The 16,966-nt window shown below is 37.4% G+C and overlaps 2 protein-coding genes across 2 annotated transcripts; both read left to right on the top strand.

Moving 5' to 3' along the window:
- The first annotated feature begins 741 nt into the window (after positions 1-741).
- Positions 742-8,637, top strand: LOC110932915 (receptor-like protein kinase). Its single transcript, XM_022176167.1, has 6 exons — positions 742-3,313; positions 3,389-3,525; positions 3,631-3,734; positions 7,996-8,006; positions 8,191-8,286; positions 8,456-8,637. Exons 1-6 carry the CDS (start codon positions 742-744, stop codon positions 8,635-8,637), a joined length of 3,102 nt encoding a protein of 1,033 aa, XP_022031859.1.
- A 4,283-nt stretch (positions 8,638-12,920) lies between these two features.
- LOC110932916 lies at positions 12,921-13,637 on the top strand. The gene is made up of 2 exons (XM_022176168.1): positions 12,921-13,257; positions 13,378-13,637. The coding sequence occupies exons 1-2, from the start codon at positions 12,921-12,923 to the stop codon at positions 13,635-13,637; spliced, it is 597 nt and encodes a 198-aa protein (XP_022031860.1).
- The last annotated feature ends 3,329 nt before the right edge of the window (positions 13,638-16,966 follow it).

Raw genomic sequence — 16,966 nt, 5'->3', positions numbered from 1 at the left:
CCATGTGAATGTATCTATTTTGCCTTCAAAGAATCATTAATTAATTAATTAATGTTTCTCTCTCCACCATGTGAATGGCTGCCAAAAAGTGATTGGAATTTAGTGTGTTCACATTGTAGGTTACACTTTGCACCCTTCCTCAATCATAAGTTTCAAGACCCATCCGTAAGTCTCATCTCTAATCCGTAACTTCACCACATTACGCAATTTAACCTGCACAACCACAATTTCTCGTAGTTAACTTATTCAATGCATATAATTACTTAAAACTAAACAAAACACGGAAGATAGACACTTTAAAGCCCGAGTTTCACCCACTCCATCAGATGTCAACTCGTGGCTCTTCGTGCTTCGCGTGTCGAACTCTGGGGCGCACGACGGAGGAATGTCATGACATCGGGCTTGAACCGAACCGAACCGAACCGAGTCAAACCGAACCGAGTCGAACCGAACCGAGTCGAACCGAACCAAGCCGTATCCACAAAGTGCATCAACAGTTTCATATGTTTGAGCGTCTTGCTTTAGCTTTTATATACACCCGCCATTTAGAAAAAAAGGATAAATCAAAGGTAAGGATTGCACAATGATGATGAGTGACATGACTAGTTGACTATAAGCATTTGTTTTGAATGGCTCATAAGTCGTAACCCATAAGACATTTTGTAATGCCATCAATATTATCTTTTATTTAAGCACTTCATCTTCAGAAAACTCACCACCACATACCTACCTATTTCATCCATGAGGTTCAAGGCTGGTTTAATCTACTTGTCCATGGTAGCTTGTTTTCTTCCCCCTCCCTTCTACTTTGTATCTTGTTTGAACTCCGACGGTCAAACATTATTATCGCTCTCAAGGCGCTGGATTACCACACCCCAGTCAATCTTGTCATCCTGGAATGCTTCTGATGCTGATCCTTGTTTGTGGGGTGGTGTTCTCTGTGACCCTAATAAGTTGGTGGTCTCTCTCAACCTATCAAGTTCTCATATTATGGGTGAGATAGGACCAGAAATCTCCATGTTAACACAACTGAAATCATTGAATTTAAGCTCCAACTATATCTCTGGAACAATTCCTTCACAGATAGGCAATTGCAGCCGTATTCAACAATTAGACTTGGCTAACAACATCCTTTCTGGGAAGATACCCAAAAGCGTTGGAAACTTGTTAGATTTAATGTATTTGGATTTGTCTTATAACCAATTTATAAGTCTTCCACCTGATTTGGGAAACTGTAGTAACCTGGAACAATTTGCGGTTGTGGGTTGTGGGTTAACTGGTCCAGTCCCCTCTTCTTTTGGCCAACTTACCAAGGTGACTCTCCTTTACCTTTCCATTAACCAGCTTTCAGGAAACATACCTCCTCAGCTTGCCAATTGCACCTCTTTGACTGATCTCCAACTAAACGATAATCAACTTGAGGGTAGTATTCCAAGTGAACTCGGTAGACTTAAGTTAACAACCCTTTATTTGTTTACGAACCGTTTAACAGGTGAGGTTCCAATGAGTATTTGGAAAATCGACACGCTGGAAAACCTTCTTATTAATGGGAATGGTCTTTTTGGTGAACTGCCCATTGAAATCGTGCAGCTGAAGCACTTGAAAGTATTTACCTTATATGACAATCATTTCTTTGGTGTCATACCACAAAGCTTAGGAATCAATGACAGTCTCACCATAGTTGATTTCTATAATAACTCCTTCTCTGGACCAATCCCTCCAAATCTTTGTTCCGGGAACCAACTGGAGAGGCTGATTTTGGGGTTTAATTCTTTCCAAGGGAGTATTCCTTCTGAGTTTGGAAACTGTGCGAGTCTTAAACGATTGATTATAAATAACAGTAATCTCACAGGGGTTCTTCCACACTTTGTCAATACTCCAAACATGTTACACATGAACCTTGAGGGCAACCGGTTCACTAGACAAATTCTGGGTAGCTTTGGTAAGCTTACTAATATTACATTAATTAATCTCTCAAAGAATAGGCTTTCAGGTCTTTTACCAATGGAGCTAGGAAACCTCCTGTGGCTTCAGGCTCTGGACCTATCACACAATGCGCTGGAAGGTCCTTTGCCGCCTGAATTAGCTAGTTGCAGCATGCTGTTGAAGTTTAATGCAAGTCATAACTTTTTCAATGGCTCAATTCCAACCGCTTTGCAGACCATGTCAAGGTTGTCGACTCTTGATTTAAGCCAAAATCAATTCTCAGGAAGCATTCCAACTTTCATATCCGAACTCAAAGCTCTAGTAGATCTTCAACTTGGTGGAAACACATTACGTGGAATGATACCTTCATCAGTAATAGAGTTGGAGAGACTTGTCACATTGAATTTCAGCTACAACGGTCTGACAGGTCGTATTCCTTCAAATTTCAGTAAACTGGTTATGTTACAGAATTTGGATGTTTCTCATAACCATCTAACCAACAATTTAGCATCACTTTCAGAGCTTCATGTGTTAGCCAACCTCAACCTCTCGTACAATCTCTTCATTGGTCCGATACCAGCAAATTTGGTGAAATTTTTGAACTCTTCATTCTTGGAAAATCCAGGTCTTTGTGTTGATTGTGGACTAGATAACTGTGATGTTGTCAGCAGAAATTTCAGACATTGCACCAGTCATTCAGACCAGACGAGTCTTACCAAGTTCCAAACTGCAATGGTAGCTCTTGGGGCATCAGCATTTCTGTTTGCAGTTATTGGACTTGGTTTCATGTTCCATTCTGGGCAAAGAGAAAAACATGATATCGAAGATCGTTCTTTGTTTCACAAAGTAATGGAAGCTACAGAGGATCTAAATGACAGGTACATTATCGGGCGAGGGACCCATGGAACTGTGTATAAGGCTTCATTGGGTCCAGATGGAGTGTATGCTGTAAAGAAACTAATGTTTGGAGGCAGTAAGGAAGGAATCACGAGCATGGTTCGAGAGGTTGAGACAATTGGTAAGGTGAGACACAGAAATCTTGTGAGATTGGAGGATATTCAGATGGAAAAAGATTATGGTTTGATACTATACAAGTATATGCAGAATGGTAGTCTTCATGATATTCTGCATGAGGTACATCCACCTCCATTGTTAGATTGGAGTATTCGTTGTAAAATAGCTCTCGGAACTGCCCACGGTCTAGCATATCTCCATTTTGACTGCGATCCGCCTGTTGTTCACAGAGATATAAAACCTATGAACATTCTTTTGGATGAAGAGATGGAACCACATATCTCAGATTTTGGCATTGCAAAGCTTCTAGATCAATCATCTCCAACACTAATGAGTGGCACACTTCGGGGCACCATTGGCTACATTGCTCCAGGTGAGTTAATAAAGTTTGTTTGAGTTTTTTATTAATCGAATAATGTGTATAATTATGAGAATGTGTATTGAACAGAATGCGCATTTACATCAAAGGAAAGCAAGGAGTGTGATGTGTATAGTTATGGGGTTGTGTTACTAGAACTGATAACCAGAAGGAAGGCAGTTGATCCTTCTTTTTCAGATACAGATGGATTAGACCTTGTGAAGTGGGTGCGGTCCGTTTGGAATGAAAATAAAGAAATAGAGGTGGTTGTGGATGCAGCAGGGCTTTAGGATAACTCTTTTGTAATTGAAGAGGTGATCCGACTGTTTCAGCTTGCGTTGAGGTGTACAGAAACGGAATCAAGTAGAAGACCATCAATGAGAGACGTGGTCAAAGAATTGGAAGATGTATATGCAGCAATCCGAAACAATCTTAGGTAGTGTTTTATAACCCACCCACTTTAATTATACAGAATTAACATTGTTTCGCATTCTTGTATGTAGACCATGTGCACTACATGGTTCCAAAAGCGTCTCTAGTCGTTTGACACGTCTGCAACGCCTACAAACTTTTCCCAAGCAATTCATCCATCACAAAGATATCTTTATATATTCAGCATCATCACCACCTTTTATATTTATTTTTCATGAACTAGTTAATTATCATTTGATTTCTAGCAAGTTATTTATCCCCTAATTATATGTCCAGCAAGTTATCCATCTCCTAATTCAGCTTCCAACAAGATTCAGAATGCTTAAATAGTTGCATTTGAAAGTCAACAAGGAATTTCCACAAATAATCTGTTGAACTCTAGATTGAGAACTTACATATTTAGGTGGGATATCGTCGAAATTAATAACATATCTTGGTGAACAGATTGCAGGAGAGATATGGATGGAGAAATGGATACAGGACAAGAAGATAAAAGCCCAAGAAGCCAAAAAACGAAGAGTATATTCCGGCTTCTCACTACAACAAAAATGGCTTTTTAGGACCTTTTTTATGGGAAGCTTGTTAAAGAGGGTCCTAAAAAAACTATTTAATAGGACTAATGAACTTTTGGGGTCCTTTTATAATATACTATACTAAACCGGTGTCCTAAAAAACTATTTAATAGGATGGATGATTTTTTTGGGTCCTATTATCATATAATTTAATACCTTAAAACTTAGATCCTAATATAGTACTTTATAAGACATTAATTGTTAGTGTCCCATTATGTGGTATTGTATTAGGACACTTGATCATCTGGGGTCCTATTATAACAAAACTTAATAGGACAGGTAGTAGTTAAGTCATAAATGTTCAGTGTTATAGGACCCTTTCTAGTCGAAGTCATATTAGAACTTAACTTAATAGGACAGTTGACACTTGGGTCTTATAAGTTTAAACTTTATAGGACGCTTAATCATTGTGGTGTTATTATAATACACCGTAATAGGACACTTGATATTTGAGTCATAAAACATTAGTTTTATAAGACGCTTATTCGCTAGAGTTTTATTATAATATAACTTAAAAAGACACTTGACACTTGGGTCTTATAAATTTAACCTTTATAGGACGTTTAATCATTGTGGTGTTATTATAATAAATTGTAATAGGACACCTGATATTTGAGTCAAAAACATCAGTTTTATAGGACGCTTATTTGCTAGAGTTCTATTATAACATAACTTAATAGGACACTTGACACTAGGGTCTTATAACTTTAACCTTTATAGGACGCTTAATCATTATAGGACACTTGATATTTACTAATGTGGCTAAAATTTAATACATATGGTTATGTATATTGTTTTCTGTGACCAAAGGTATACAATATCTACACTTAAAATTAAAAAAAAAAAAAATCATGGGCCTTTACATAACATTCATAACATTATTGTCACTTTGTTTATTTTCATATGACGAAATATTATCAAATGTTATGAAAAAATGTGTGATTAAATGTTAAACTTACAATATATTAAAAAATTTCCCAAAATTATTTCATTCTAAAATTTCCCACCAAAATATTTATTCTAGAATTTAAATTTTCCCTCAAAATATTTAATCCTAAAACTTCCCACCAATATATTTCATCCTAAAACTTCCCACCAAAATATTTATCCTAAAAGTTAAACTTACCCCCAAAATAACTTCCCCCCAAAAATAATTTATTCTAAAACTTCCCACCAAAATATTTTATTCAAAACTCTTCTCTCAATTAATATTCTCATTTGAAAAATTATATTAGTTAATATTATAAAACAAAAAAAAATTTTACTACATATTTAAAAATTTATCCTATTATTAATGTTATATATTCTAACTATATGTGTTTTCTTTTAAATAATATGTAAGAGTATGCATATTAGTTACATTTATATACGTTTCTAATGTATGCAAAATTAGTACTAGTGCAAAATTTCCTGTACCGAATTATTTTCGGTACCCACTTTTTGGCGTTTTCGGTACGGTACCAATATTATACTGAGTTTAATGTTCAAATACCGGTAACGTAGAGTGTCATACCAAACATTTTCAGTACCGGTACCTGTACCCATAGTTGACGATTTTCGGTAGCAGTATTTTCGTATCGATAATGAGCTCATCCCTAATCATATATGTATTAATAGACCATATTGGGCCTTAATGGATCACAATGGCCAATAGTGGGCCATGTATGTGTGTTAATGGACCATATTGGGCCTTAATGGATCATAATGGAGAATAGTAGTCAAACATGTCTTAATGGACCTTGTTGGGCCTAAATGGATCACAATGGCCAATAGTGGATCATACATGTCTTAATGAACCATATTGGACCTTAGTGGATCTCAAGGACCAATAGTAGATCATACATGTCTTAATGGACCGTATTGGGCCTAAATGGATCACAAAGACAAAAAATGGACCATATATGTGTTAATCGACCACAATGCACAATAAGATTGTATAAGTCTTAATGGACAATATTGGGCCTTAATGGATCAAGATAAACAGTAGTAGATCGTATATGTGTTAATGGACCGTATTCGGCCTAAATAATTCACAATGGCCAAATAGTAGATCGTACAAGTCTTAATGGACAATATTAGGCCTTAATGGATCACAATAAACAGTAGTAGATCATATATGTGTTAATGGACCATATTGGCCCTAAATAATTCACAACGGCCAAATAGTGGATCGTATATGTCTTAGTGGACCATATGTCCCTCAATGGATCGAAGTGGACAATAGTTGATCATACATGTTTTAATGGAACATATCAGGCCTTAATGGATCACGATGGATAATAGTAGATCATACATGTTTTAATGGACCGTATTGGGCCTTAATTGATCACAATTGACAATATTAGATCATACATGTCTTAATGGACAATGTTAGGCCTGAATGGATCATAGTGCACACAAGGTGTTCGACGTTTTTGTCCCTAAGAAAGTTCTGATTCCTTTAATTGTGTCGCAGATTGGTGTTTATAGGGCCTGAATGTGAAGCTGTATTAAGAAAATCGGCTTGTATCAGATGGTGAAGCTCTGAGAACTGAATTTGGTGCTACTGTGGTATAAAATATTAAAAAAAAAATACTTTATCTATTTTTTTAGTTTGTTAAGTTCATGGACTTATTTTTTGATTTGGTATAATATCATTTCCGCTAAAAGTTGATGGTGATTTCATGTATTTTCTGGCTGGGCTTCAACTGTAGCGGTAAAATAGCTTCTATAGTTATTGTTGTTTATGCAGCTTGATTTGACTATGCTTATATTTTATTAGTTATGACATGAGGTCCTTTCAAATTTCAATATAGAACCATTTTTTATTGGTTCGATATATAACCACATAAACGTCGTATGATCTTGCTTTTAAAAAGCGGGCTTGAGGTGCACTCAAATGAGAAGTTCATTGCTCCAGATGTACATGAGGTGCACATTAAAAATTAATGAACCTTTTTGCTCAAAATGTGAATTTATAAAGAATTGGTTGATTTGTTTTGTTATGTAAATCATCCTAAATTGCTGTTACGTATTATTTATAAAACGTATTTTTATAAAACTTGAGATTTGTTGCCCCGAACATCTGAAAGCATATATTAGAATTTAGATAGTTGTTTTATGGTATTTAATGTAGGAATTTGACTTATTCTGTTGCAAACTATATGTAGAAAACATATTAGGTGCAGATGGTAGTCGGGCCGAGCCCGAGCCCGACTAGGCTCGAGCTCGGCTTTTTATGTTTAAATGAAGCTTGAGCTCGGCTCGGTTCAAGCCTACTTATTTGAGCTTGAATTCGGCTCGCGAGTAAAACCCAAAGCTCAAGCTTGGCTCGAGCTATTTTTAGAACAATCTCAAACGAGCTAAAAGCTCGGCTCGATCGCTTTAATATCGCTTAAACGAGCTAAAAGCTCAAGCCTATGTTACTGGTTACGTTTGTTGATCTAGTGTACCAATCGTGTAAACATCTTTGTGTGGCACTTTCTTGATTGCCTCGTGCTGCACACCTTTTTAAACTAGGTAAGTAGCTGACCTAGAGGTCCAATTGCATAAAACAGACGACATAGCGCAGCGTCTGCTATTTTACACATTGGGCATCCATGTTATCTATGACGGCATCATGCCAAACATCTTGAAAAAAGTTTAGCTGAATGGAAGTGGAACAAGCGTGATTTGCTTTACTATCTAATGACTTTTTCTCTTTGTTTTAAACAGTGGAACGGAAAGTCAGTGACTGAATTGGGGAACCTTACAACAAAGTGAAACGAGCCAAAGGTTCTTTTGGTTGACTTTCTTTGAACTTTTCATAGTTTATAACTTTGGTATATTTACCGTTTTTTTTTTCATTGATTTTATGAACATTGACTTTTTTTGAATATTTTCTAATTTAATATTGACTACTTTTCATAGGTGTACTCAACCGTACCGATCTTGCGGGTAGTGAACGTCTTTGCAAAAGCGGGTCAACCGGGGACCGGTTACAGGAAACTCAACCCATCAACAAAAGTCTGTCGTCGTTAATGGTTTTGGCTAAATAGTTTGATCTTTTATCTTGTAAGATTGTACAATGATGGAAATTTATGTAGTCGAAAATTTTGGGGTTTGTAAATTTTGGATGTTTTATATGATTTAGATATATTTGTGAATATGTAAAATTTATTGATCATTATAGCAGGTTTAAAACAGAAAGTAGCTGGAACTAAGGGAAAATATTTTGGTCACAAAACAGTCGCAACAAGACCAAAACCAGTCCAGTCGCAAGAAGGTTGCAACAAGGCCATATCCAGTTCGGTTGCAAAACGGTCGCAACAAGGCCATAACCAGAAGCGGTCGCAAATTTTGCAATCGTTTTTGTAGTCGCAAAAATACAGCAGCGGTCGCAACTCGGTTACAATAGGGCAATTGCGACAAGTGTTTTTACAACCGCATTATCAGTTGCAAAACGGCCGCAAAAAGGCAATTGCGACGGCTTTGCGACTGTAAATGCAGTCGCAAAAACCCAGTTTTCTAGTAGTGAATGTTAAGACTTTATGTTAGATAATGTTATAACTTATTTATGGTTGGTGTTTTTGTTATGAACATGCTTATTTGAAATATAATAAAGTTTTATTTCTTTCATTAGTTGATGTTATACAATAACTATTAGGATGTTATATGTTAATGGTCTGTTTATAAAATTGGTTTTATAATCTTATTTGGGATATTAGGACCATTTTCTTGATATTAAAGTAGCTATAATGTTATATTATAAGGGTCTTATAAATTAATTTTTAAGAACGCTTGTATGTGTATCAAAAGATTAAAAATAGGTAATCACATATTAGAACATTGTAAAAGTGTCCTAATATGTTCTTTTTAGGACGCTATTTAAATTGTATATAGACATTTTATGCGACCATAAAATTGGTGTCATAATCTTATTTGGTATATTAGGACCCTTTTCTTGGTACTAAATTAGCTATAATGTCACGTCATAAGGGTCCTATCAATTAATTTCTAAGGATGCTTGTAAGTGTATCAAAAGATTAAAAGAATGTAAGCACATGTAAGAACATCGTAAAAGGGTCCTAATATGTTTTTATTAGGACACTATTTTGTTTGTTCAAAAACATATTACGCGACCATAAAATTGGTTTCATAATCTTATTTGAGATGTTAGGACGCTTTTTTAGTTCCAGGACTTATTACGACCCCTTTACATGAAACGCTTTTACCGTTGGTCCTATTAAATGAAAGTTCCTATAAAATAGCATTTTAGGACGCTTTTGCGCGTACTAAAAACCCAGTTTTCTTGTAGTGTCTCTCGTTTGTCAAATTCCACCTGACACCCTTCGCTGACTGTGGAACCCATGTTGCAGGTACTATGTCTGATACAACTAGTTATTTTCAGCTGATAAGCAATTTTATTAAACCATCTCCTCTGTTGTTTTGCATATATTTAAAAAGATAAGATCGGGGCAGCGAGAGAGGAAGACAGAACATCAAGAGGAAGCGAATGAGATACAACTGACGTGACGACGGCTAGCAATGAGAGAAACGGAGAGCTTGCGAAGAATAAATCTAACTAAGCGAATTTCTGTTGTTAAGAACATCAATCGAACCACTAGCTAAGGGGAGTGAGGGTGGTTACAAGTGATAGAATTCCATCACTCACAAAAATCCAATCATGTTCCGCCATGTCATCAACCATTATTCTATCACTCACAAGCATTTTTTAGTGGCGGTGGTCGTCACTAGTGATGGAATTCCATCACTCACAAATTTTTTTACTTTTTTTTAATTAGAACTTAACAATAAAACACTAAAATTATAAATTTCATTAAAATTAAAACATACTAGTTCAATTTAACATACTAGAAGTTTTTTAGGCTACAATTTAAAAAAAAAAATACTAAAAAAACTTTACTCCTCGTCCGACTCATGAAACTCCAAACCTAAAGAACCTACTAGTTCGATTAAATCGTATCTCAACCGAAAGTGAGTTTCTTCATCACGCAAGTCTTGTTGGATATTTTGTGGAACTTGAACTTGTGTAGGAGGATCCGGCACCCAATCCGGAGATATTGCACGTCCGTCTTCTTTGATTATCATATTATGCAATATGATACATGCATATACTATGCTATGTATGGATTTCTTGTTCATCGCACGAACCGGTCGGTGTAGTATACCCCATCTACCCTTTAAAACACCAAAAGCTCTCTCAACATCTTTTCTTGCCGATTCTTGCAATTTTTTGAACAAAATTTCTTTAGCCTCGACATGAAATGAGGGAGCTTCACAAAAACATACCATGATGGGTAGATACCATCCACAAGAAAGAATCCTCGTCTGTAATATCGTCCGTTAACATAGAATGGACAGAAGTCAGAAGGGTGCGGTACCATCCGTTACGGTTTGAAACAACGGCGGTGCAACACATTGATGTCGTTGTTTGATATTGGAACACCGAAATATGAATGCCAAATCCATAAATCATTCGACGCCACCGCTTCTAGTATGATGATTGGTCTTTTGATGTCACCCCTAGCATACGCGCCTCGCAACTCTCTTGGACAATTTTTTCACTCGATATGTGTACAATCGATGCTACCGAGCCTCCCTGGAAAATGCCATCTAACCTCATGTGCGGCGTAAATACGTGAGATGTCGTGGCTCGTCGGTTTACGTAAAAACTCTTTACCATACAACTTAATGACCACGTTGCAAAAAATTGCAGACATTCACGGGAAGTTCTGGACGCCATAGCTAGGTATTCATCATATTGATCGGGAGGGTTACCTGTCGCTAGTTGGCGAATGGCGGACGTGCATTTTTGAACCGCCGTGAAACTTGGTTTGCCCCTCGCATCGTAACCTTCTTGAAACCATTCCTCGCTTGCTTCGATGTCTCCAACAATCTTTAAAAATAATTCTTTTGGTAAACGAAACCGATCTCTAAATGTTTCAGCATTGTAGAGCGGATTCTCTACAAAATAATCGTTCATTAACACTTCATTGGCATGTCTACGATCACGATCTACCATCTTCTTCTTTGGGAGGGACGAACTAGTATCAAGTTCGTTATACACCGACACAAAATATTTAAGCGTCTCATTGTCGGAAGACGACTCGGTATCGTTATCGCTATCCATCGGAAACGTCGAATCCGTAGGAAACTCCATTTTAGAAAGATGTAGATTTTGTGAAATGTGTTTGTGTTTTGTTGTGGGTGAAATGTTTAAAAATGGAGAAGTATATATAAAATGTTTAAAGGTTATTTTTTTCAATAAAGTTTACCGTTAAAAAACGGTCAAAATCAACCCACAACATTCGAATTTTTGAATCTTCAACGCGTGATATGTTCAACGCGTGCTTAATTCCACACGTGGTGGATTATGGTGGCGGCGGTGTGCAACTGTTTTTCACGCGTGATGTATGGCCCATCTCAGACCACCCCACCTCCCTTAATATTGACAACGTTGTGGACTCGGCCCGCCATCATTCATGAGGAAACTTGCTCTAGGCAAGACTTGAATTGAATCCCTTGAGTTCCACTTTGGAAGGCGAGAGGGGTTCCAATGCATCAGAAAGCCATCAACAATCATTACTCATAACAAATATTAGAACTTTAAACTATGATTTAACAAAAAAAAAAAACTTCTTCTCTAGTTTTAATTTTATTAAGTAGTTGATCATATGCTATTTTGTTAGCGTGTATTTCGTTAATTCTATCTCGAAAATTGAATCTTAATTTTTTTTTAAACACTATCAAATTACGAACACAACAAAAAAAACTTAAATTTTTGGTAAAAACTCATAATATTTGGTGACCCTGACAGTAAGTCTAGCAAACAAATTTCAATAACCCGACCTATCAATAAGCCGTTTCTGATAGGGCATCCAAACACAAAAGTTTTTTTAACCCCATTGAAAAAAATTCGTAGTTATATCGCGTTTTGTTTATTAAATTAGTAAACTTTCCATTTTGCTCCATGTGGTTTGGTCATTTAACCGGTTTTGCTCCAATAGTTTAAAAATAGCCATTTTCCTCCCTGATCTTTCGAGTTTGTCGCCCGTTTCCTCCCTGATGGAGTTAGAGGCTGGGAGCAAAATAAGGATAAGTTAGAAAAATCAGAGAGGAAAATGGCTATTTTTAAATTATTGGAGCAAAACCGTTAAAATGACCAAAACACAGGAAGCAAAACGGAAGTTTACTCTGTATTAAATAAACACGTCTAAAGAAACTTTCACTCAAACAATTCACAAACACTTTACTAAAAACAAATGTTTAGTTCTGTAAACATTATAGGTAACCGTTCAACCAATGGGGTGGTGATCCATTAGTAAAGGCAAAACCTTTAAACACCTTGGGTCTTTGGGAGGAGGAGGTCTTGGGTTCAAGTCTCATAGACGACAGGAATAAAAGTATTAGATGATGTGATTTTGTATATATCGTGATTAATATTGTAAATATTGTATTTCCTTTTCCACTCCTTAATTATAAGAGATTATGTTGTATCCTCTCACTATTTAATAGAGATAATACCTCTCATATGTTTAGAGGTTGATTTTACAATATTATTACATGGTATCAGCTTAAACTATCGCCCCCTTCTCTTCATCGTTCTTCATCTTCTTCTTTTTTTCCTGGGAACCCTAATGGCTTCATCACAAGACATTATTCACATTCCTTCTGCCTCTCACCTTCCCACCATCAAACTATCATCCGTTAATTACCTTGTTTGGCGCACTCATATGCGGCTTCTTCTTTCCATCCACAAGCTGTCCTCTCACATCGACGACTCTTCTTCCCCGCCATCTGAAACCATCACTATTGACAACAAATCGGCATCAAATCCGGAGTTTGTTACTTGGACAGAATCTGATCAGAAAGCCGCCCTTCTTATTCTTTCGTCTCTTACGGAGGAGGCGGCTGCCGAGGTTCTCGGTCTCAATCGGGCGAAGGAAATCCGGAATGCCCTCGAGAATCTCTACAGTAATGCGTCCGCTTAACGTGTCCAAACCCTCCGGGATTCTCTCAGCCAACTTCAAAAAGGTACATCTTCTGTTACCGAGTTTTCTAGTCGGTTCAAACTTCTTTGTGAAAAATTGGCAGCCATCGGGCATCCGGTTACTGAAAGTGATAAGCTGCACTGGTTTCTTCGTGGCCTTGGCCCATCTTATGAGATTTTTTCTACTGCTATTCGAGCCGTCAAACCGGCTCCTCTTTTTCGTGATTTGGTTGCTCAAGCCGAGAGTCATGAACTCTTTTCTCAATCAATCCACGGTACTTCCACTCCTCCGGCGACGTTCCACATCCAACATAATCGTGGATCTTCAATGCCCAGCCGCGGCCGTGGCTCTTTTTCGCGGTAATTTCTCTCGTGGTTCGAATGGCAGGGGCCGTGGTCAGGGACGCAGACCACCGCACTGTCAATTATGCCGTACGAATGGACACTACGCATCCGCATGTCCAAGCCTTTGTACCTATGCTGCTCAAGCCTCCCAATCTGATGAGTCTCTCGCCAAGGCTTTCCATGCACAATGCCATGTTACTAATGATGGCCCAGATTGGAACGCTGACACCAGTGCAACGGATCACATGACTCCGACTCGCGAGTCTCTTCACCATTCGGTCCCCTATAAAGGTAATCATAAGGTGATTTTTGGCAATGGTATGAAACTTCCCATTACTCATACAGGTTCATCAACTATTACTGATCATATCTCTCTACGCGATGTGCTTGTTATTCCATGTCTCATAAAGAAATTATTATCCATTAGCAAGCTAACCGCTGATCATCCTGTTGATGTGTTATTCTCAAAAAAAAAATTTCCATATTCAGGATCGGACAACCAAGCAGGTTCTCGCTAGAGGCGTTTGTGAGGATGGACTTTATGTGCTCAAGAATGAGCCGAGAGTTTTTGTTGCTGAAGTACTTAATAAGGCCTCTTATGAACTGTGGCATGCACGTCTAGGCCATGTTTCGTTTGATGTTATTTCATCTTTTGAACAAATGTGGTGTTTTATCTGTTACTTCTTTATTGCCAAAACCTACACTTTGTGCTTCTTGTCAACTAGCCAAGGGGCAAAGATTACCTTTTAATTCTAATATCAAACGTGCTTCTAATCCCTTAGATTTAATACATTGTGATTTATGGGGACCCGCACCAGTTACATCTACAAATGGATATCGTTATTACGTTATTTTTATAGATGATTATTCACGCTTTACGTGGTTTTATCCACTTAAAACAAAAACGGGTTTTTATTCGGTTCTATCCGCTTTCATTAAGCTTGTTCAAACACAGTGTTCTCGAAAAATAAAGGTTTTTCAAGGATGGTGGCACTGAGTTTATAAATCACACGGTTCGTACGATTTTTAAAGATAATGGGACTTTTCATCGCTATTCGTGTCCATACACGCCTCAACAAAATGGCCGTGCGGAACGGAAGCATCGACATATTGTTGAAACGGGCCTGGCAATGTTATTTAATGCCCATATCCCAGCTTGTTACTGGGAGGATGCCTTCTCTTCGGCTACATTTATTATCAATCGGGTGCCGACTCCTCTCTTAGACAACAAGTCTCCGTTCGAACTTCTCTTCAAGCAAGCTCCTCTATACTCCAACTTTTGGGTTTTCGGTTGTCAAGTGTTCCCTTATTTACGTGACTACGCTAAACATAAACTTGAACCTCGAAGTCTTCCATGTGTCTTCATCGGGTATAGTTCGCAATATAAGGGATACAGGTGCTTGGATCCGAGCACATCTCGGATTTTCATTACGCGTCATGCCAGATTCAATGAATCTCTTCTTCCTTTTAAAGGGTCCTCTACTTTTACTGATGTTCAACAATTAGAACCCACCACCTTTCTTGAAGATATTTCACCTCCAATTATCTCTTCTTCCCTGTAGGATCGTTGTGTTACCCAAACGAGTCGATCAGAAGAGCTTTAATCCGTATCAAAGGCGGAAACAGAGATACGGACTTCGAAACAGCTTGATTTACCTTTTAAATGTCTTGTATATTGATTTGACAACAATTACAATCAGTAGACACGTCGGCAGCAGTTCGGTACCGGAATCAGACAACGTTACAAATGACAAGGCAGCATAGGTATTTATAGGTGTTGGTATTTCGCACGAAATGACTAGAGTTCATTTCGTGCGAAATAACTAGTTCCTATTTCGTACGAAATGACCAAGTGTCATTTCGTGCGAAATCAACTTTCTAAACTATTCCTCGTTTTTCGTGCCCTAACCAATCTATCCTATTACTAGACTCGATACAAGACGAAGTCGACAGACGTATGCACCAACAGACTCCCCCTCGGATGTTGACGAAGTCTTCGGTGTCGAGTCTTCACAGTCTTTAGTCTTTATCAGTCTTCATATTCTTCCAACGTATCTATCAATGTAAACATCCTCAATCTCTATCTCTTCTTCTAGCTGAATCAAACTCCTGTCTCTATTCTCTTTTTCTTCTCTTGATCAGATCTCTTGATTCCTTAAGTTTATCAGCATCAGGAATCGAATTTGGCTCTTGCATCTTCAGACTCTCCTCTACTAGCAGACTCCCCCTTGAGTTATGCAGGGATCGAGGTCTTGCTTTCACATGATCAGGATCGTGACCTGGCTCTCTTCTTAGAATCAGAATCCTGGCTAACCTGCACATCCTCTACCTCAAAATAAGATTTACAAATTTAACAATTTGACAAATTTAATTCTTTGCTTACCACTTGTAAAAACAAACCCCAGAATGACTTAAATTTTTAAAAAAATTCTGATGACCACATGTAGATAAACATTATTTTCAAACAAACTCTTCCCAAACCTGTTCGTCATGTTCAGCACTGGAATTTTGAAAATCAGCTCTTCAACATCAGTTGTCGAAAATCTTTTTGTATTTTTTTAAAATTTTATGCTAAAACACACTTAAAATCTTTTTGGATTTTTGCTCTAAAATGGAAAATAGTAAAGAAATATATACAGACAATATTTTTGTGAGTTTGTGTAAGAGGATCATATCAGTTTTTGAGACAAATCACTAACACCATTAAGCTTTAAATATTTTAAGTTCTAAACAATTCACTTAGATTGTCAGTATCTGATCCACTTAAATTTTTACACAAAGTTCATCTGTTTCGAGATACGAGATTTAGTGTTTTAATAGACTTGAACTTATTCGCGTGTCCCACCTCAGAATATACTCCCGTATCCAGACTCCTATATTCAGTCTTACATGTGAATGTACACTAATGATATCTGTAAACGGGTAAATGCGAAACCATGAGAGCTCAGGCTAGAACTTCCGTTCGTACAAAGAGATGATGGCTCGACTTTAGGTGTGTCTCGTTTGGGGATCTTTTCTTCAACAGCACATGATTAGCATTTTGCAATGTTTCATCATTTTTTTACCGAGGGTCAGCTTAAAGATTTAAGCATTGCAAAGCATTATACGAGGACTAGGCTATTGCTTCTGCAAAATCAGAAGTCCTGGTATAATACCCAGATATCATCACACACAAAGACCTAGTATATCAGAAATAGAAAGCCCTTCAAACAAGATTTAGGGGGTTACCCATATATCTGAGAGATGTTCCCCACGAGATAAGTAAGTTTGTTATTTAGGTTTATATCTCGAAAACAATCTACTGAATATGTAAAAACCTACTGACATATCCGCAGTGAGATCGTTTAT

The sequence above is a fragment of the Helianthus annuus genome, chromosome 4, assembly GCF_002127325.2.
Source record: "Helianthus annuus cultivar XRQ/B chromosome 4, HanXRQr2.0-SUNRISE, whole genome shotgun sequence".
In the NCBI taxonomy this organism is placed as follows: domain Eukaryota; kingdom Viridiplantae; phylum Streptophyta; class Magnoliopsida; order Asterales; family Asteraceae; genus Helianthus; species Helianthus annuus.
This window is presented reverse-complemented; position numbering and strand designations above follow the sequence as displayed.